The sequence below is a fragment of the Juglans microcarpa x Juglans regia genome, chromosome 6D (genome assembly GCF_004785595.1).
Source record: "Juglans microcarpa x Juglans regia isolate MS1-56 chromosome 6D, Jm3101_v1.0, whole genome shotgun sequence".
NCBI lineage: Eukaryota > Viridiplantae > Streptophyta > Magnoliopsida > Fagales > Juglandaceae > Juglans > Juglans microcarpa x Juglans regia.
This window is the reverse complement of record NC_054604.1, coordinates 4058749-4074754: the sequence shown is the minus strand read 5'-3', so window position 1 is coordinate 4074754 and position 16006 is coordinate 4058749. Positions and strand designations below refer to the sequence as shown.

Genomic DNA, 16006 nt, shown 5'->3' with positions numbered 1-16006 from the left:
AAAAAAAAAAAATCTGTAAAAATAATCATAAATTAATGTGGTTTACTTGATAATTGTATTCTAAATAGATTATAAATTATTTAAAAAAGAGATATTGAGTACACCAAAATCTCACGTACCCTAGCACACTTAACAAATTACTCCAAACTCGTATAGCCCATGTACTGTAAAATGGATAAGGACATTTCAGTAAAACCAAGTTAATATTCTAATAATAATTAAAATAATTTCAGAAACTTAAAATATAAAATTATATTAATGTTTTTTCAAAAGCCCCCTTGATTGTCCTCTAACTGAAACCCCGCGTTTTCTCTCTCCCCGCTGGCCCGGCCAGTGTAACTCACCGGCGCCGTCACCACCCGAAACGCACCGTTTTTCAGTGGCAGCGACACTGAATAACTCTCTCTCTCTCTCTCTCTCGGTTTGTGTCTGTGCCTCTGTTACAGCATGGGAAACTGTAATGCTTGCGTTAGAGGAGACGCCAAAGCTGAGAGGAACTCTAACCGCACAAACCGCAAGAAGAAGAAGAAGAGAACTGTTGAGCGGAAGCCAAACCCGTATGCCGAGGACTCGATTCGTTCTCCCGCCCCCATTCGAGTGCTGAAGGACATCGTTTCATTAACCCATCGCACCCGTATCGGAGACAAGTACATCCTCGGCCGGGAGCTTGGCCGGGGAGAGTTCGGCATCACTTACCTGTGTACGGATAGGGAGACCAAGGAGGCACTGGCCTGCAAGTCTATCTCGAAGCGGAAGCTCCGGACGGGGGTTGACGTGGAAGACGTGCGCCGGGAGGTGGCGATAATGTCGACGCTTCCGGACCACCCGAACGTGGTGAAGCTGAAGGCGACGTACGAAGACAACGAGAACGTGCACCTCGTGATGGAGCTGTGCGAGGGAGGGGAGCTGTTCGATAGGATCGTGGCGAGGGGGCATTACAGCGAGAGGGCCGCAGCGAGCGTAGCGAGGACAATAGCCGAGGTGGTGCGGATGTGTCACGCCAATGGGGTTATGCATAGGGACTTGAAACCTGAGAATTTCTTGTTCGCCAATAAGAAGGAGCATTCGCCGCTCAAGGCCATCGATTTCGGTCTCTCCGTGTTTTTTAAGCAAGGTACGGTACTAGATGTTAATTTCGGTTGTTTTTGTGATTTTGGATTTTTTTTTTTTTTTTTTTCCAAGGGCCTATGGTTTTGCTTCATATTTTAGTTGATTTCAGGCTCTTTGTGATGATTAAGCCTCGCATGCAAGTGATTTCCGTTTCCTCGTGACACATGCTGTGTGGGTTTTGGGTTGATTGTTGGTTTTTCCAATATTGTATTTTTGATTTCTTGTTGATTGTTGATTGTTGTTTTATTGTGGTTCTTAGGGGAGAGGTTTTCGGAAATCGTGGGGAGTCCCTACTACATGGCGCCGGAGGTGTTGAAACGGAATTATGGACCAGAGGTTGATATATGGAGCGCCGGCGTGATCCTTTATATTCTGTTATGCGGGGTTCCTCCATTTTGGGCAGGTTTTTTTTTTTTTTTTTGTGTTGTTTTTTTTTTTTTTTTTCTCTCCCTATTAAAGCCAGCTTTCATGAACGTGGCGGTGAAAATCTTATATTTTTTATTGTGAAGCTTTTCCCTTTTTTGACTGTTTATGGCAGAGACCGAACAGGGTGTTGCTCTTGCGATTTTAAGGGGGGTCATCGATTTCAAGAGGGAACCATGGCCTCAGATATCTGACAGTGCTAAGGGCCTAGTTCGACAGATGCTGGAGCCGGATCCCAGAAAGCGGTTGACTGCTCAACAAGTGCTTGGTAAGTTCTTTAGCAGTTTGTGATACTGGGTTTGACTTGCTGTCATTCAATACAAAGTTGAATAGTTTTCGAAGCTTCATTGTTAATTTGGTTCCAGATTTTAGGTCGGTTAGTAATGGACTTCTTTTTGGGAATTAAGTGATGCACCTTAGTGGCAGTAATCTCACCACTCTAAATTCTGGCTTTCATTTAGTTGAGGTTCCACCCAAGGGCTTAATGCGGTGTTGAGAGAATGTTTTGCTGTCTCACTCTCCTCTTCTAGGATTCTATTCTTCTTGTCATGAGAAGGTTTTACGATAGTGATTCACTTGCTTGAGATAGTTTTACCATTTGATTATGCATGATCATCAGTATCATTTTAATCATCAGTCTAAATGACCATATTTATCAGGGAAAAAAATCAATCTAAATGACCATGGAATACTATTGTTTGCTAGATTTTGACTTGGATTTCAGGTTTAGCCTTTTAGATTGCTTGATAGAAAATCTCATGAGTGGTTTGCAAAGAGGAAGAAGGGATATCTTAACGTTGAACCACTTGGATTTAACTTAAACTTTCGGTTTGGCTGGTGTACTCAGGCTTTTCCATTCCCGGTAAAAGGGGCTAACAACTAAGAAAATTCGAACACTCTTTGTAGTCGCTCGCTTTACTTTTGGGTTGAGGGGGGATCAGAAAGAATCATTCCTAGGTTGGGTAGTGGTGGAGCCCCAAGGCCCCAGGTAGACTAGAGGGCTATGCGTCGTCCCACCCGAGGCATTTCGTACACCCTTAAAGGCATTTAGTGATATAAATAGATCCACGAGTCACCTGTAGAAAATAAATGTTAGGCCCTTCTCGAAGTCTTTTTAAATTTTATACACTTGTTAACAATATCAAGCAAATGAACCCATTAAATGTATCTAAGTTTATACGTATATTTTTCACATAAAAAAAATAAGAAAGTATCAATAGATCATTAGCCAACTCATGTTATTATATTACAATCATTTAAATGTTACGAGAAAAATATTGTTTTATGTCAACGAGCGTGTACATTTATATTTTTTAGTAAAACAATACATCATATAGTCCAACATGGTGAATTCCAAAATGAATCTCACCATGATAATAATTATCTTACCACCTTGTGATATTTTTTCCACTTTTTAATTGTAGAGCAATTTGATTCATTTTTACAGTGTGTATACTTTTATGTGGTTAAGGCTAACCATGGCCTCTACATAATAGTTTGCATCTTTCCACTTGACTTTAGAACTTTTGGGTGTTGTGCCATGCCCTGAAATCTTAGGAGGCTTACAGGTTTTAGACATTAAAAAAATTTGAAAGGGTATGGAAGGTGTATTTTGTGTTTGATGTTGCCATTATCGTAGTGATTGAGTCTCTTAAGACTTAATCAGCAGACTCAGCCTCCTGGAAGATAATAGCTGGTATGAGGCAATTACTTGCATAGTTACATCATGCATGGCTTGCTTTATGTCTTCAAGATTGATGATATCTCCAATACTGTGCTTTTTTCTTTTTCTTACCTTCCTAGATAGCCTTTCTTTGAACTGTCTTGTTTCTCAAGATCTTGATGACTATGATCTCTTCATTATTCAGAAACTGCCATGGTAAATCTGAAATATTTGACCGTGTCGATAGCCCACTCCTAAGTCCTGCTAAATTTATTTGAAAATAAAATTGAAGACCACTTTTTGTGATCACTTCATTGGGCTGACTTTATTTGGGAATCACATTGTATTGTCAGTGGCTTTCCATAGACAATATTTTCTTAGAATGAATCATTTTAAGATGTATTCATGATAAAAGGCTGGACTTCACTACTCTTTTCTACTTGTAAGTTGACGAATAACATTCATGTAGTTTCAATGGAAATTGTATTCAAAGCTACTCGCAATATCCTTGTGTTTAGTGCAGTAATCCCTTCTTTGTTGACAAGTTTCTATCTGAAAACGGGCTATTAAACAGCTATTAAAAAGGCATGTGTTTGTAGACACAAATGTATATTCTCATATCACTTGGAGGCAGTGCATTATTTTGGTTGGTACAAGGAGGAAAATTGTTGAACTGCTGATATATTTGAACTGTTTGGAGTTTGAGTTTTTCTGCAGTATGGCTAGCTTTCTTGAAATTGCTAATACTAATCTGTATTTTCTTCTCTTTCATCTTTTGGTAGATCACTCCTGGCTGCAAAATGCAAAGAAAGCGCCAAATGTCCCACTGGGAGATATTGTGCGGTCAAGACTCAAGCAGTTCTCTGTGATGAACAGGTTCAAAAAGAAAGCTCTTCGAGTAAGAATCTATTTTGGTTTTAGGTGTAATTGTTGGCTCTATTTCTGACTATAAGTGTGGTGATGTACAATTTGACTTTGGTTGGTGATTTGGGTTTGTTCGATCAATTTATGTAGGTAATTGCAGAACACTTGTCTGTTGAAGAGGTAGAAGTAATCAGAGATATGTTTACATTGATGGACACGGACAGGGATGGGAAAGTAACATATGAAGAACTGAGGACTGGGCTTCGAAAAGTTGGTTCACAATTGGCTGAACCAGAGATAAAAATGCTGATGGAAGTGGTAAATTTCTATGCTTGTTTAAGTGCAGATTTGAAAGTCACTTCAGTTATTTTCAGAGATAAAAATTATCATACATGGTTCACTGGACAGCATACCTTGGATTCCCCTTTGGTTAGACCTTTTCTTCTCAAGCCTCTGTCCTCATGTTACTACCCACAAAATCCTGCTGATGCCATTTGCTCTTTACCACTATGCAAAATTTGGCACCTCCCTATGTTTTCAATAAAGTGAAAATGCTTTGAAACTTGATAATTTCTAGTATTTATAAGCAGTTAGGATGACTTAACACTTGTGACTATTACTATGTATGTTGAAATAATGTTTCCTAGACAAGTGAGACTCATAAAGAGGATAAATTTTGGTTGAGATTTCACTGTAATGTCAACACTCATTGATTGATAAATGCTTTCAGATCACAACATCTGAAAGCATTGGTTTCTGTTCAATATAGTTCAGTGCTCCATTGTCCAAAATTTTTATTATAGATTTTGTTGTATTTTGTTTTTGTTAATATCCAAACTAATAGACTACAAGTTGTGATATCTATTTAGGCTGATGTGGATGGGAATGGAGTACTGGACTATGGAGAGTTTGTAGCGGTAACAATTCACTTGCAAAGGATGGAGAATGATGAGCATTTCCGCAGAGCCTTTATGTTTTTCGACAAAGATGAAAGCGGATATATTGAATCAAATGAACTGCGGGAAGGCTTAGCAGATGACTCGGTTGAAACTGATACTGATGTGGTGAATGATATAATGAGAGAGGTTGACACTGACAAGGTTTGTCTTTCAAGCCTTACCGTCTCTTGTATTTAAAATTCAGGACCTACCACCTGTTAGAAACATCACTTCTAGAACATCTTGAAACAGGAAACGAAATGGTAATAGTGATAAATATTTGGAACTTGTCAAGATGCTGCAAAGAGAGTTGAAGTCATCAAGATTTTAAAATTGATGTTGAGCATTCTGATATCAAAACTCTCTCTCTCTCTCTCTCTCTCTCTCTCTCTAATGGCTTGTACAGTTCAACCTGATCTTTTGGAAATTCTTTTCAGGATGGGCGCATTAGTTATGAGGAATTCGTTGCCATGATGAAAACTGGAACTGATTGGAGAAAGGCATCTCGACAGTATTCTAGGGAGAGGTTTAAGAGTTTAAGCCTCAACCTGATGAGGGACGGTTCTTTGCAGCTTCATGATGGTATTACTGGTCAAGCTATTGCTGTATGAGCTAAAGTTTTCATGGTCTTCTTGTTTGTGCCACCGAGAAGTTTCTTTCCTTTTATCATTGCTGTACACGAAAATATGGCATGTGCGTTTTCACCAAGTACAAAATTTTCAATCAGCCGAAGACAGGGGAACACAAAATATTCTTTGGTTACTGTTGGAGGACTTAAGTTGGCCTTTGCCTGTTTGAAGCTGCAAATTGACTGGGGTTCATCGGCTGTTGACAGAGATAATGGACCCAAGTGTTCTTTTAGTAAGTGTCACATAATTCTTGTATATTTGTTATGTTTTTCATGCTTGATGTATTGTTATTTCCCTTTTTTTCCCTTTTAGGATTGTGCAGAAACCACTTTAAGAGTTGTTTATTGGAATTGAGAACACTGGAGAAACTTTTTAATGGTTTATTATTGCATCAATATGAAGCCAACCTAATTTCTGAGAAATTAAGTCCACTTAATTTGATGACTTCTTTCCAATTGTTTGTGAAAAAAGATACTAGGCTTGAGTGTTGCTTTGGATAATGAAAATCTAAATGCGGTTCACACAGGCTTATTTGTATAATGAAGAATAAAACTTTGATCGCTGTCATTGGAATGTTATCGCTATTGATCTTTTACCTTTAATTTAATCACAAGAAAGAAAAATCTCTTCTTGTATCACATTACAACATATTTTCAAGCATGATTAATCAACTGCTACTAGATCATAACTATATGGAGTATGCCAAGAAAAGGGAGTATAAAAAGGGTCAGTTCTTTCTTGTTCTCAATGATCCGACTCCATCACAGACAACAACTGTATGATTCTGCAAGATTGATCTAATGATTTCGAACTCACATTGAATCCATAATCAATATTCTTGTTCTCAGACTCAATGGACGCTAGGCTTTGGGTATCTGAACATCTGAGTGACTTCCAATATTGCTGCCTTTTAGAACTCTTCCATGCAGATCATACACTATCCCACCCACCTAGCTCTTACCCTTCTTCGAGCTTTACCATCTCCAATCCCTCAATGGATGATTTTGTCGCCACCATGGGCTTGACCTCATCGGCATCGGCTTCCACGTAACGGTACTTCCACCACCTCAGACTCGTCTCATGGTTGTCATCAACCTTCTTCTTTCATGACCACCACCATATGCAACAGCCAGTGGGGATCCAACACAAAGAGGGATACACGTCAACTATATATGACACATTTCAAATGGATGTCATTTAAGTAGTTGATATTAGGGGTGGGCAGTGGGATCTCGCCCCCGCTGCCTCGCTCCCCGTCAGCCCCCGTGTGGTAGGGCGGGTCACCTCGTCCGCTGCCCGCATCTGGCACCCACATTAGGGGCGAATGGGGTTCACTCCCGCCTTTTATAATATATATAAATATACATAAATAATTGTATATTACAAATTGTATATATATAAATATATATTACAATTTATTAGACTTGTTCACAAGAGTGTTAAATTTGTTTACAAGATTGTACATGTATTGCATTGGCCAAGGATGGGATTCACTCCCGCCCCGCCCCGCCCCCACCTTTTATAATATATATATATATATATATATATATATATAAATAATTGTATATTACAAATTGTATATATATAACTATATATTACAATTTATTAGACTTGTTCACAAGAGTGTTAAATTTGTTCATAAGATTGTACATGTATTGCATTGGCCACCTAGGTCAACCTTTATATAGAAGGCCAAAGCAATACAAAAGCCTTATTTGACCAATGTGGGACTCACAATCCACAATACAATCTTGTTAAGAAGTCTAATACTCTTGTGATCAAGTCTAACAAATTTAAAAATTGATAACATAATTTTTATGTTATCAGTTTTTAAATTATTGTTATATATTTTAATTTTAATTTACAATTTAAATTATATAATAATTTTAGTTTGGGTCCAATATTTTTGGACCCAGAAATAATTTTTAGGCTAAACGGAACATCAATACCTTTGAAGTGGGCATGGGGCGGGGCGGATGGGATGTCCGCCCCTGCCTCCCAGGGGTAGGGTGTGGGGCTTGAAACACCACTCCAGGCATATGCAGGGGCAGGGTGCGGGGAAGGGGTGACCCCGCCCTCGCATATGCGGATATCATCCCTAGTTGAAATAAGAAACTATTTTAAAATGATTAGAGATTACAACATTTAGAATGAAGAGTAATATTACTAAAACAATTGACAGTACATACGAGACTTTAAATTATTGAATTGTTGGATATATACATTATTGACACAAACTTGCTAGAAAAAAAGTAACACAGTTATACAAAGATTTTTTATTTATTTATAGGAAAAAAACCATATTATTGATAAGAAGCATTACAGATTGTTTTTGTCAAGCCAAATGACCTGAGAAACAACATTTGGAACATTATCTCACCACATCTCAATGCTTTCAACATTCCAAGAATAAGAGGCGAGCTTATGGGCTGCCTCGTTCCCTAATCGATTCACATGTTGAACTTTGCAGACTCTGAAAAGTTGCATAAGCCTTTTTATTTCTTTCACCGCTATCCTTAGAGAAGAATGGGAATTAGTAGCACTCTATTCTTTGATCATCAACAAGCAATCACTCTCAAGTATAATATCATCAATGCCCATATTTACACAAAGTTATAAGCCTCGAAACATGGCTAGGAGTTCAATATTTTCAAGGTCATGGACCTCATTTTCTAGCTTGCTAGCAGCCATCACTCTGTCGTTCGTTGTATCCTTGAGAATAACTCTCACGCCTGCCTTGTGCTGATAAAAAAATATTGCTCCATCTACATTCAGCTTTAAGAAATCCTGAGGAGGTGGTCTCCAACTACAATAGGTTGTCGACTTCGTGCTTGGAGTAGCTTTCAGTTTCTTGTGAAGATTCTGAATTGATAAAGCATATTCAATCACCAGATTAGGATCCAGACGTACCTTATCGTGCATCATCTTATTTCTTCGATACCAAAAACCCATGCTATTAGGAAAAACATAGCAAGGTCTTCAATAGTGCTCTTTTCCTTCACACTTAGTGTTATATCTCTCATATTCATATCCTTGTTGATACCTTGCAGTAGCCTTACATATATGTTCCCGTGGTTTCCAATGTTAGGACAATAAATGATGGCATGTGGAAGGTCTTTCATATCATCCTACCAGAAACTACAATTTGCTTCCACTTCAATATGCTTCTGTCTAAGATTAAAAAAGGTGGGTAGTCCATTCCTACAGGCTCTCCAATGCAAAAACTTTGAATTTGTTAGAAACTTTCAATTTCCATAATGTATGACAAAGTGCTTGTTGTCTGTTTGCATCTTAGCTCTCTCCTGAGTTGTTCTGTTTTTCTCTGAAAAATCTATATGCACTTTTTATACTAAACTTGCCATTCTTTTCTGGGGTCCATGTCCTCTAATTTTCATGGTCTCTTGGACATATAATAATCTTCACAATGTTTGCTGCTATAGTTGAATTGAAAAGAGTTTTAATCTTCCTGATATTCCACCACTTAGTATTGCTATCAATAAGACTATCTACAGTATCTTCATTCTCTTCTATTTTCATATTATTGAGTTCCTTATAAAGAGCTTGATGACCTAAAATTCAGTTGTCCTTCCATTTCTTCACAGATTTTCCATCCCTTATAATCCATCTATGCCTTGGATAAGCAGGTTTTTTGCTTCCCAAATTCCTCTCCAGGCATATGAAGGATTATTGCCCAAAGAGGATTCAAAGAAATTAACCTTTGGGAAATACATTGCCTTATAAATTTTCTGCAACATGCTTCCTTCCTCTTGTAATATTCTCCACCCTTATTTTGCTAACATCGCCATATTAAAAGTTCTCAAATCTTTGAAGCCTAGGCCACGTCTGAATATGGAGTCGCACATCTTGGCCCAACTGATCCAATGTATCTTCCTCTCACCTTTTTTCTAACCCCACTAGAATGTAGCCATCATACTTTCAAGTTCAGAGCATAGACTACCAAGTAACTTGAAGCTACTCATAGCATAGGTAGGGATTGAGAGTGCCATAAGTTTGATTAGCACCTCCCTTCCCCTTGAGAGAACATATGCTCCTTCCAACTCTGTAGTTTCTGCCAAACTTTATGCTTAATCTCTAAAAAAGCTTGAGATTTGGATCTTCCAATCACTGGAGGCAAGGCAAGATATTTCTCATTTTGTTGTACCTAGGTAACACCCTACAAAGACATAATCTTTTCCTACTTTCCAATTGGCACATTCATGCTTAACACCATAGAGGTTTTCTCTCTGTTGATTTTCTAACCTGATGCATTTTCGTATTTCTTCAACAATAGTTGCATTCTCCTATTTGTCTAAGCGTCTGCTTTACAAAATATAACATTGTCATCTGCAAAAAAAGGTGGTTTAGTCGAGGTGCTCCTCTTCATATTTTAATGCCAAGGATGGAGTGATTGCAGTCAGCTTCCTTCAATAAGCTAATAAGCCCCTCAGTGCACAACAAGAATAGATAGGGTGAGAGGAAATCCTCTTGCCTCAGCCCTCTACTAGGAATTATAAGCCTATTGGCTCTCCATTAATCAATACAGATGTTAATGTCGTGTTTCGCACACTTTTGGGCCAAGCTCCGACAACTCATATATTAAAAAATGAGCCCTGCACAAGGTAGAAAAGATTGCGATTTTGAGAGGGCGGCCTGGGGGTTGGGTAACCTCTAATGCCAAAGTTAGTAAGTATTCTTGGAAGGTAGAAAATAAGTAAGAGAGTCTAGGAATCAGAGATATATTCTCATACCTAGGATCTGCTATTTATACTATAAGCCTATGAGCAAATAGTGCCTGCTACCATGATGTCTGTGTTCCCCGTACTATTCCTTGTGTCAGAGTTTTTAAATGCAGCGTGGCTCTTCGATAGCGTCATTAATGTGGCGTGTTGTCCGGGTGGTGGAGCTATTAATGCAGTGTGGTTATCTGACCTCCTTTTCTCAGTAGCCATTAATGCGGCGTGGTTATTCGACCTTCTTTTCTCAGTCTGTCTCCCTTATGGTCCATTCATACCCTTTTTGTCAGTAGATCAAGGGTTCCTCATATATTATACTTTCCATGCGGGTGGGCACTTGAGGCTGGACATTACTTGAGGGGGCCTTAGAGCGACAAGTCTCATACTGTAATCAAGGGTTCCTCATATATTATACTTTCCATGCGGGTGGGCACTTGAGGCCTGGACATTACTTGAGGGGGCCTTAGAGCGACAAGTCTCATCCTTTACAGTACCATCTCTCCTGCAAGTTGTGTATGGAGGAGCTTTCCCGTAGGCTAGGTTAGGGGCTCTTTACTTCGAGCCAAGCTTTCGATCTTGCTCCCTTTCATTTATAGTGGGGGAAATCTTCTTACAATAGAGAAAGAGATAGTTTGGACACACATCATAATCAGTTTTATCAGTTTGTTATCAAAGCCCAGTTTGTGTATAATAAATTGTAAAAAATCTCACTCTACTCTATCATAGGCTTTGCTCTTGTCCAATTCTAAAAACATAAAGCCTTTGTTTCCTACTCTCTTCTGCCTCAAGTAATGGATCAGTTCATAAGCTATCAATACATTATCTCTTATGAGCTTTCCAGGTACAAAGACACTTTGAGAATCCGAGATTATCTAAGGAAGCACTAGTTTCAATCTATTGGCAATCACTTTTGAAATAAGTTTGTAAATAACTTTGCAAAGGCTGATGGGTTGAAAATCTGTCACTTTCAAGGGAGATTTCTTCTTTGGCACCAATGTTATGAAAGTATGATTTATAAATTTTGGGAACTCACCAGTATTCAGAGCTTGGAAGACTACTACAGTGAATGATTTTCCTATTATATGCCAAAAACTTTGAAAAAAGAGGGGGCCATGCCATCAGGTCCAGAGGCTTTTGTAGGGTTCATTTGTTTCAATGCCCTTGTCACCTACTCTTCAGTATAAGCCTTAGATAGCTCTTCATTCATGCTGCTATTGACTTACCCTGCCAGATCCCCCAAAAAATCAAAGGAGCCCCTCTGATCAGATGCTGTAAAGAGTGGTTGAAAATAGTCTAGGATAATTTTCGCCAGGCTTGTTTCTTTCCTTTCGTTGTTCACCGGAGTTGCCACCGGCGGTGATGTGCGCTTAGCTTCTCATTTCTATTCTTATCTTCCCCAACTCATTCCTTACTCCCAGCACATAACCACTGTCTATATGGAAATATTTCCATTTCATAGGATTCTATCTCAGTCTTCCATTGATCGCATTCATGGTGGCCATGTCCCAACATTCCGCAACAATAACAAAAAACTCGAGTCTTTCATAGTCTTTGTTGATCTTTTTTCCTTGTAGTAGAGGTTTTGAAACATATAAACGTACTTGTAAGGGATAAAATATAACGTGCCCATGGTATTTCCTAAACCCAGCCTAACAGAGGGAACTCATCAGGAGGGAAAGAGGAGACAAAATGCTGAGAATGGTGTTAAGATGTAAGGAGGAAAAGAGGGGAGTGGACATAAAGGATGGGTGATGTGACATAAAGTAAAGAAAAGTGACACAAAGCAAATGGGGCAGGAGATCAAAGGCAAGGGCATATACGACTCTAGGAACTTTTGACCAGGCTTCTCCTCGAAGGCTTCTTCAACCCAATGAAAGGAGTTTCAATGACAATATCTCCTTCAGAAGACAGAACTTCGAGATCGATTGTACGGTGAGGATGAGAGACAATGAGAGACTGTAAAACAAGTTTATTATAGTGGATTCTTCTCTCCCCAAACCCCTGTGGACATAGACTTAGTGCCGAACTATGTAAATTTATGTGTTTCCTTCTCTTTATTTTCCCTGTATTTATTTACTGTTCATCATCATGGATTTATGCCGAATACCGTACAACCACACCGAACCACTGTTGGGGGCTCCACACAATACTGATCTAGACTAGGGCCCAGAATAACCTCAACGAGGCCGTGAATGGATCTTTCTCCCCTTCTGGATTGTTGCGCTATTTTTAGATGTTAACTGATGACGTTGTCTATAGAATCGAGATTATTTTTACACCGGAAGAGGAAGAAAGATGATTTTCTGACGCGAGAAATAATCTCCGAAGGAGCAGATGAAACTCTTCCAGATAAGTATCTTCAGCCTTTTCACTTTTATTTTTATGAAAAGTACTATTGTAGAAAAGGGGCGAGTGAACCTTTCCTTGCCCAAACGATTAAGTGCGCTGCACTTAAATGCTTTTCCATGCACGCAATGTGTAAATCGGGAACCAAACTCCCCGGCCACTTAAGTTGTAAGTGTCATTGCTTCATGTACTTTAAGTATACAGCACACTTGGAATACACACGAGGGCACACACTAGTGCACAGTGCATAAGGATGGACGAAGATACTTAAATCCACATCGCTTCGAAGATACTTAAGGATAGAAAAATTCCCCAGCAGTAAACTGACTAAGTTGAAAAAAGAAAATAAAAACAAAGAGAGAATAATAAAAGGAGCAATAAAGAAAAGAAATAGCAACTAGTAAGGGGCAATTTCGGTCAAGCAAAACTAGTTACAACGGCTAAAATACCCCGATTTGTCTCATTCAAAACTTATGTGGATTTTATTTTTACTAACACGACTGATTCTTATAGCGCGAGACATTTGCTAAATGCCCCGCCACACTCAGACACCGTTCGAACGCCTCAGTATTACTCCATCAACGTAATCTTCATTAACGTAATCTCCACCAACATAATCTTCATCGACGTAATCTCTACCAACGTAATCTCCATCAGCGTATCTCAAGCAACGAAGTCTCCATCAACGACTACTTACCTCCCCGCAAGGCACCAAAGGAATGAGTCACACTAGAGGCTGTTCTATCCTTCTCGCGGTGGAGAGCGGGCCAACCCTCGGCTGCCCGACACTTACCTTCCTCGTGAGTGTCAACAAGCGAGAGCAGGTCCAGTCCCAGACTGCTCGACAACTTACCTCCATGCGGGAGATAGCGAGATATGCCTGAAGGCCATCTCACCCCTCCCGCGACGAAGAGCGGGTCCAGCCCCTTAGCTGCCCAACAACTTACCCTGACTTCCGTCATGACGAAGAGTGGGATTAGCGCCAGCCTAACCCAATATTTACCTTCCCTATGATGTCAACGGGTGAGAGCAGGTCCAATCCCAAACTGCCCGATTCTTTACCTCCCTTTAAGGATTAAAGGATGGGCAGGCAGCCCAACCTCCCTCACGAGGAGAGCGAGTTCGGCTTCTCAGTTTCCCGAACAACTTACCCTGCCTTCATCACAATGAAGAGCGGACTGGCTTCTCAGCCATCAGACACTTACCTCCCCGTGAGGCACCAAAGGGATGAGTCACACAAGAGGCTGCTTTATCTTTCTTGCGGTGGAGAGTGGGCCAGCCCTCGGCTGCCCTACACTTACCTTCCTCGTGAGCGTCAACAGGTAGGAGCATGTCTAGTCTCAAATTACCCAATAACTTATCTCCCCGTGGGAGATAGAGGGCAAGATGCGCCAAGGCCATCTTGCTCCTCCCACGACGGAGAGCAGGTCCAACCCCTCGGCTGCCCGACAACTTACCCCGACCTCCTCCATGAAGAAAAGTGGGATCAGCGCCAGCCTGACCCAACACTTACCTTCCATGTGATGTCAACGAGTGGGAACAGATCCAGTCTCAAACTGCCCAGCGAGTTACCCCACTCTCATCACAGTGAAAAGCGAACCAACTCCTTAGCTATTCAACAACTTACCTCCCTGGGGGGAACAAAGAGGTGGGCTTGGCTTAAGGCATCCTGACCTATCCTTTGGTGGAGAGCGGATTCAATCTTTCGAATGACCGCCACACCATAAGCAATCTCCTGCAATAGAATGCCAAACGAATAAATGCCTCAGACCCTCGCCACATGCCATCTCCTGCAACTGAATGCCAAACGAATAAATGCCTCAAACCCTCACCACACTCCATCTCCTGCAACGAAACACCAAACGGATAAACACCTTAGACCCTCGCCACACTCCATCTCCAGCAACAAAATGCCAAACGAGTAATGCCTCAAACCTTTACTACACCCTAGCAAGACAGCTCAAATTTATGAGTTCCACACCCGTGATTGGAAATTGTTTACACTAACTGGTTAGACTTTTGCAGCATGATCGAACATCTCCTACTTACCTTCCCGTTGAGAGTCGACAAGCAGGTCCAGCCTTAAGGTAGCCCAGCCTAACTCACTATGAAGTACGGGATCAGTCTTTCGACTGCCCGACGATTCTCTAAGGATCACATCTCCTCCAGCAAATGCCAAGCCTCTAATCTTCACCGCACTCCAGGACAACAGGTCAGGTTTTGAATTTCGCACTTGTAATTGGAGAATATTTACACTTACTAGTTTGACTTTTGCAACACAGTCAAACATCTCCTACTTACCTTCCCATTGAGGGTCAACAGGTCTGTCAGCCTTAAGGCGGCTTGGCCTACCTCAACAAGAAGTGTGGATCCAGTCTTTCGGCTGCCCAACATTAATCTTGAGATAGCATCCTCTCTAGCAAACGCAGAGTGTTTACACTCGAGCCATGGATGCCTTCCCTGGGTTATTTTGGACAACAAGTCAACAAACGAGAAGGGCTAGGGGCCATTCGGTCCCCCTGGCACCCAATAGGCTGGTAGGTCACCCGACTGCTCGACCTTCACACCTTACGCGGTAGAGAGCATCTCACACCATAGCCGAGCTAACGCCCAACAATCGGGCAGGTCACTCAACTACCCGACCTACACACTATACGCGGTCGAGCATATCTCCCACCATAGCCGAGCTAGCGCCCAACAGGCGGGCAAGTCACTCGACTACCCGACTTTCATACTCTACGCAGTTGAGCATGTCTCCTGCCATAGCTGAGCTAGGACCCAACAATGGACAGGTCACTCGACTGCCCAACCTTCGCTCCTTACGTGGTAGAGAACATCTCTCACCATAGGTGAGCGATGCGCTTGCAACTTACACGATGAAGTACATCTCTCGCCATAGCCAACCTACATACTTGCATCTTACGCGATCGAGTACATCTCCCACTATAGCCGTGCTACGTACTCGCACCTTACCCGTTGGAATACATATCCTGCCATAGTTGAGCCCCGTGCTCGCACCCTACGCGATCGAGCCTATCTCCTGCTTCTCTCGCCAAGTTGAGCCACACACTCGCACCCTACGCGGTTGAGCCTATCTCCCGCTTATTTTGCCAAGACGAGCCTCACACTTGCACTCTAAGCAGTCGAGTTAATCTCCTGTTCACTTTGCCAAGACGAGTCCCGTGCTTGTAGTTTAGGCGGTCGAGTCTATCTCCAGCTTATCTCGCCAAGTCAAGCCCCGCGCTCGCACTCTATAGGATCAAGTCCATCTCCTGCTTAATCCCGCACTCAGAAATCGTC

At 41.1% G+C, this 16006-nt stretch overlaps 1 protein-coding gene across 1 annotated transcript; it reads left to right on the top strand.

Moving 5' to 3' along the window:
• The first annotated feature begins 273 nt into the window (after positions 1-273).
• On the top strand, positions 274-6049 carry LOC121235915 (calcium-dependent protein kinase 10-like). Its single transcript, XM_041132351.1, has 7 exons — positions 274-1114; positions 1370-1513; positions 1649-1801; positions 3979-4094; positions 4211-4378; positions 4930-5160; positions 5436-6049. Exons 1-7 carry the CDS (start codon positions 448-450, stop codon positions 5607-5609), a joined length of 1653 nt encoding a protein of 550 aa, XP_040988285.1. The 5' UTR covers positions 274-447; the 3' UTR covers positions 5610-6049.
• Positions 6050-16006: the final 9957 nt, after the last annotated feature.

Bases quoted from the DNA above. Each gene is read 5' to 3' on its own strand.
- LOC121235915 (XM_041132351.1), top strand. From the start codon at position 448: ATGGGAAACTGTAATGCTTGCGTTAGAGGAGACGCCAAAGCTGAGAGG. The intron at 1,115-1,369 runs GTACGGTACTAG...TGTGGTTCTTAG, and splicing joins CTCCGTGTTTTTTAAGCAAG to GGGAGAGGTTTTCGGAAATC. The intron at 4,095-4,210 runs GTAAGAATCTAT...CAATTTATGTAG, and splicing joins TCAAAAAGAAAGCTCTTCGA to GTAATTGCAGAACACTTGTC.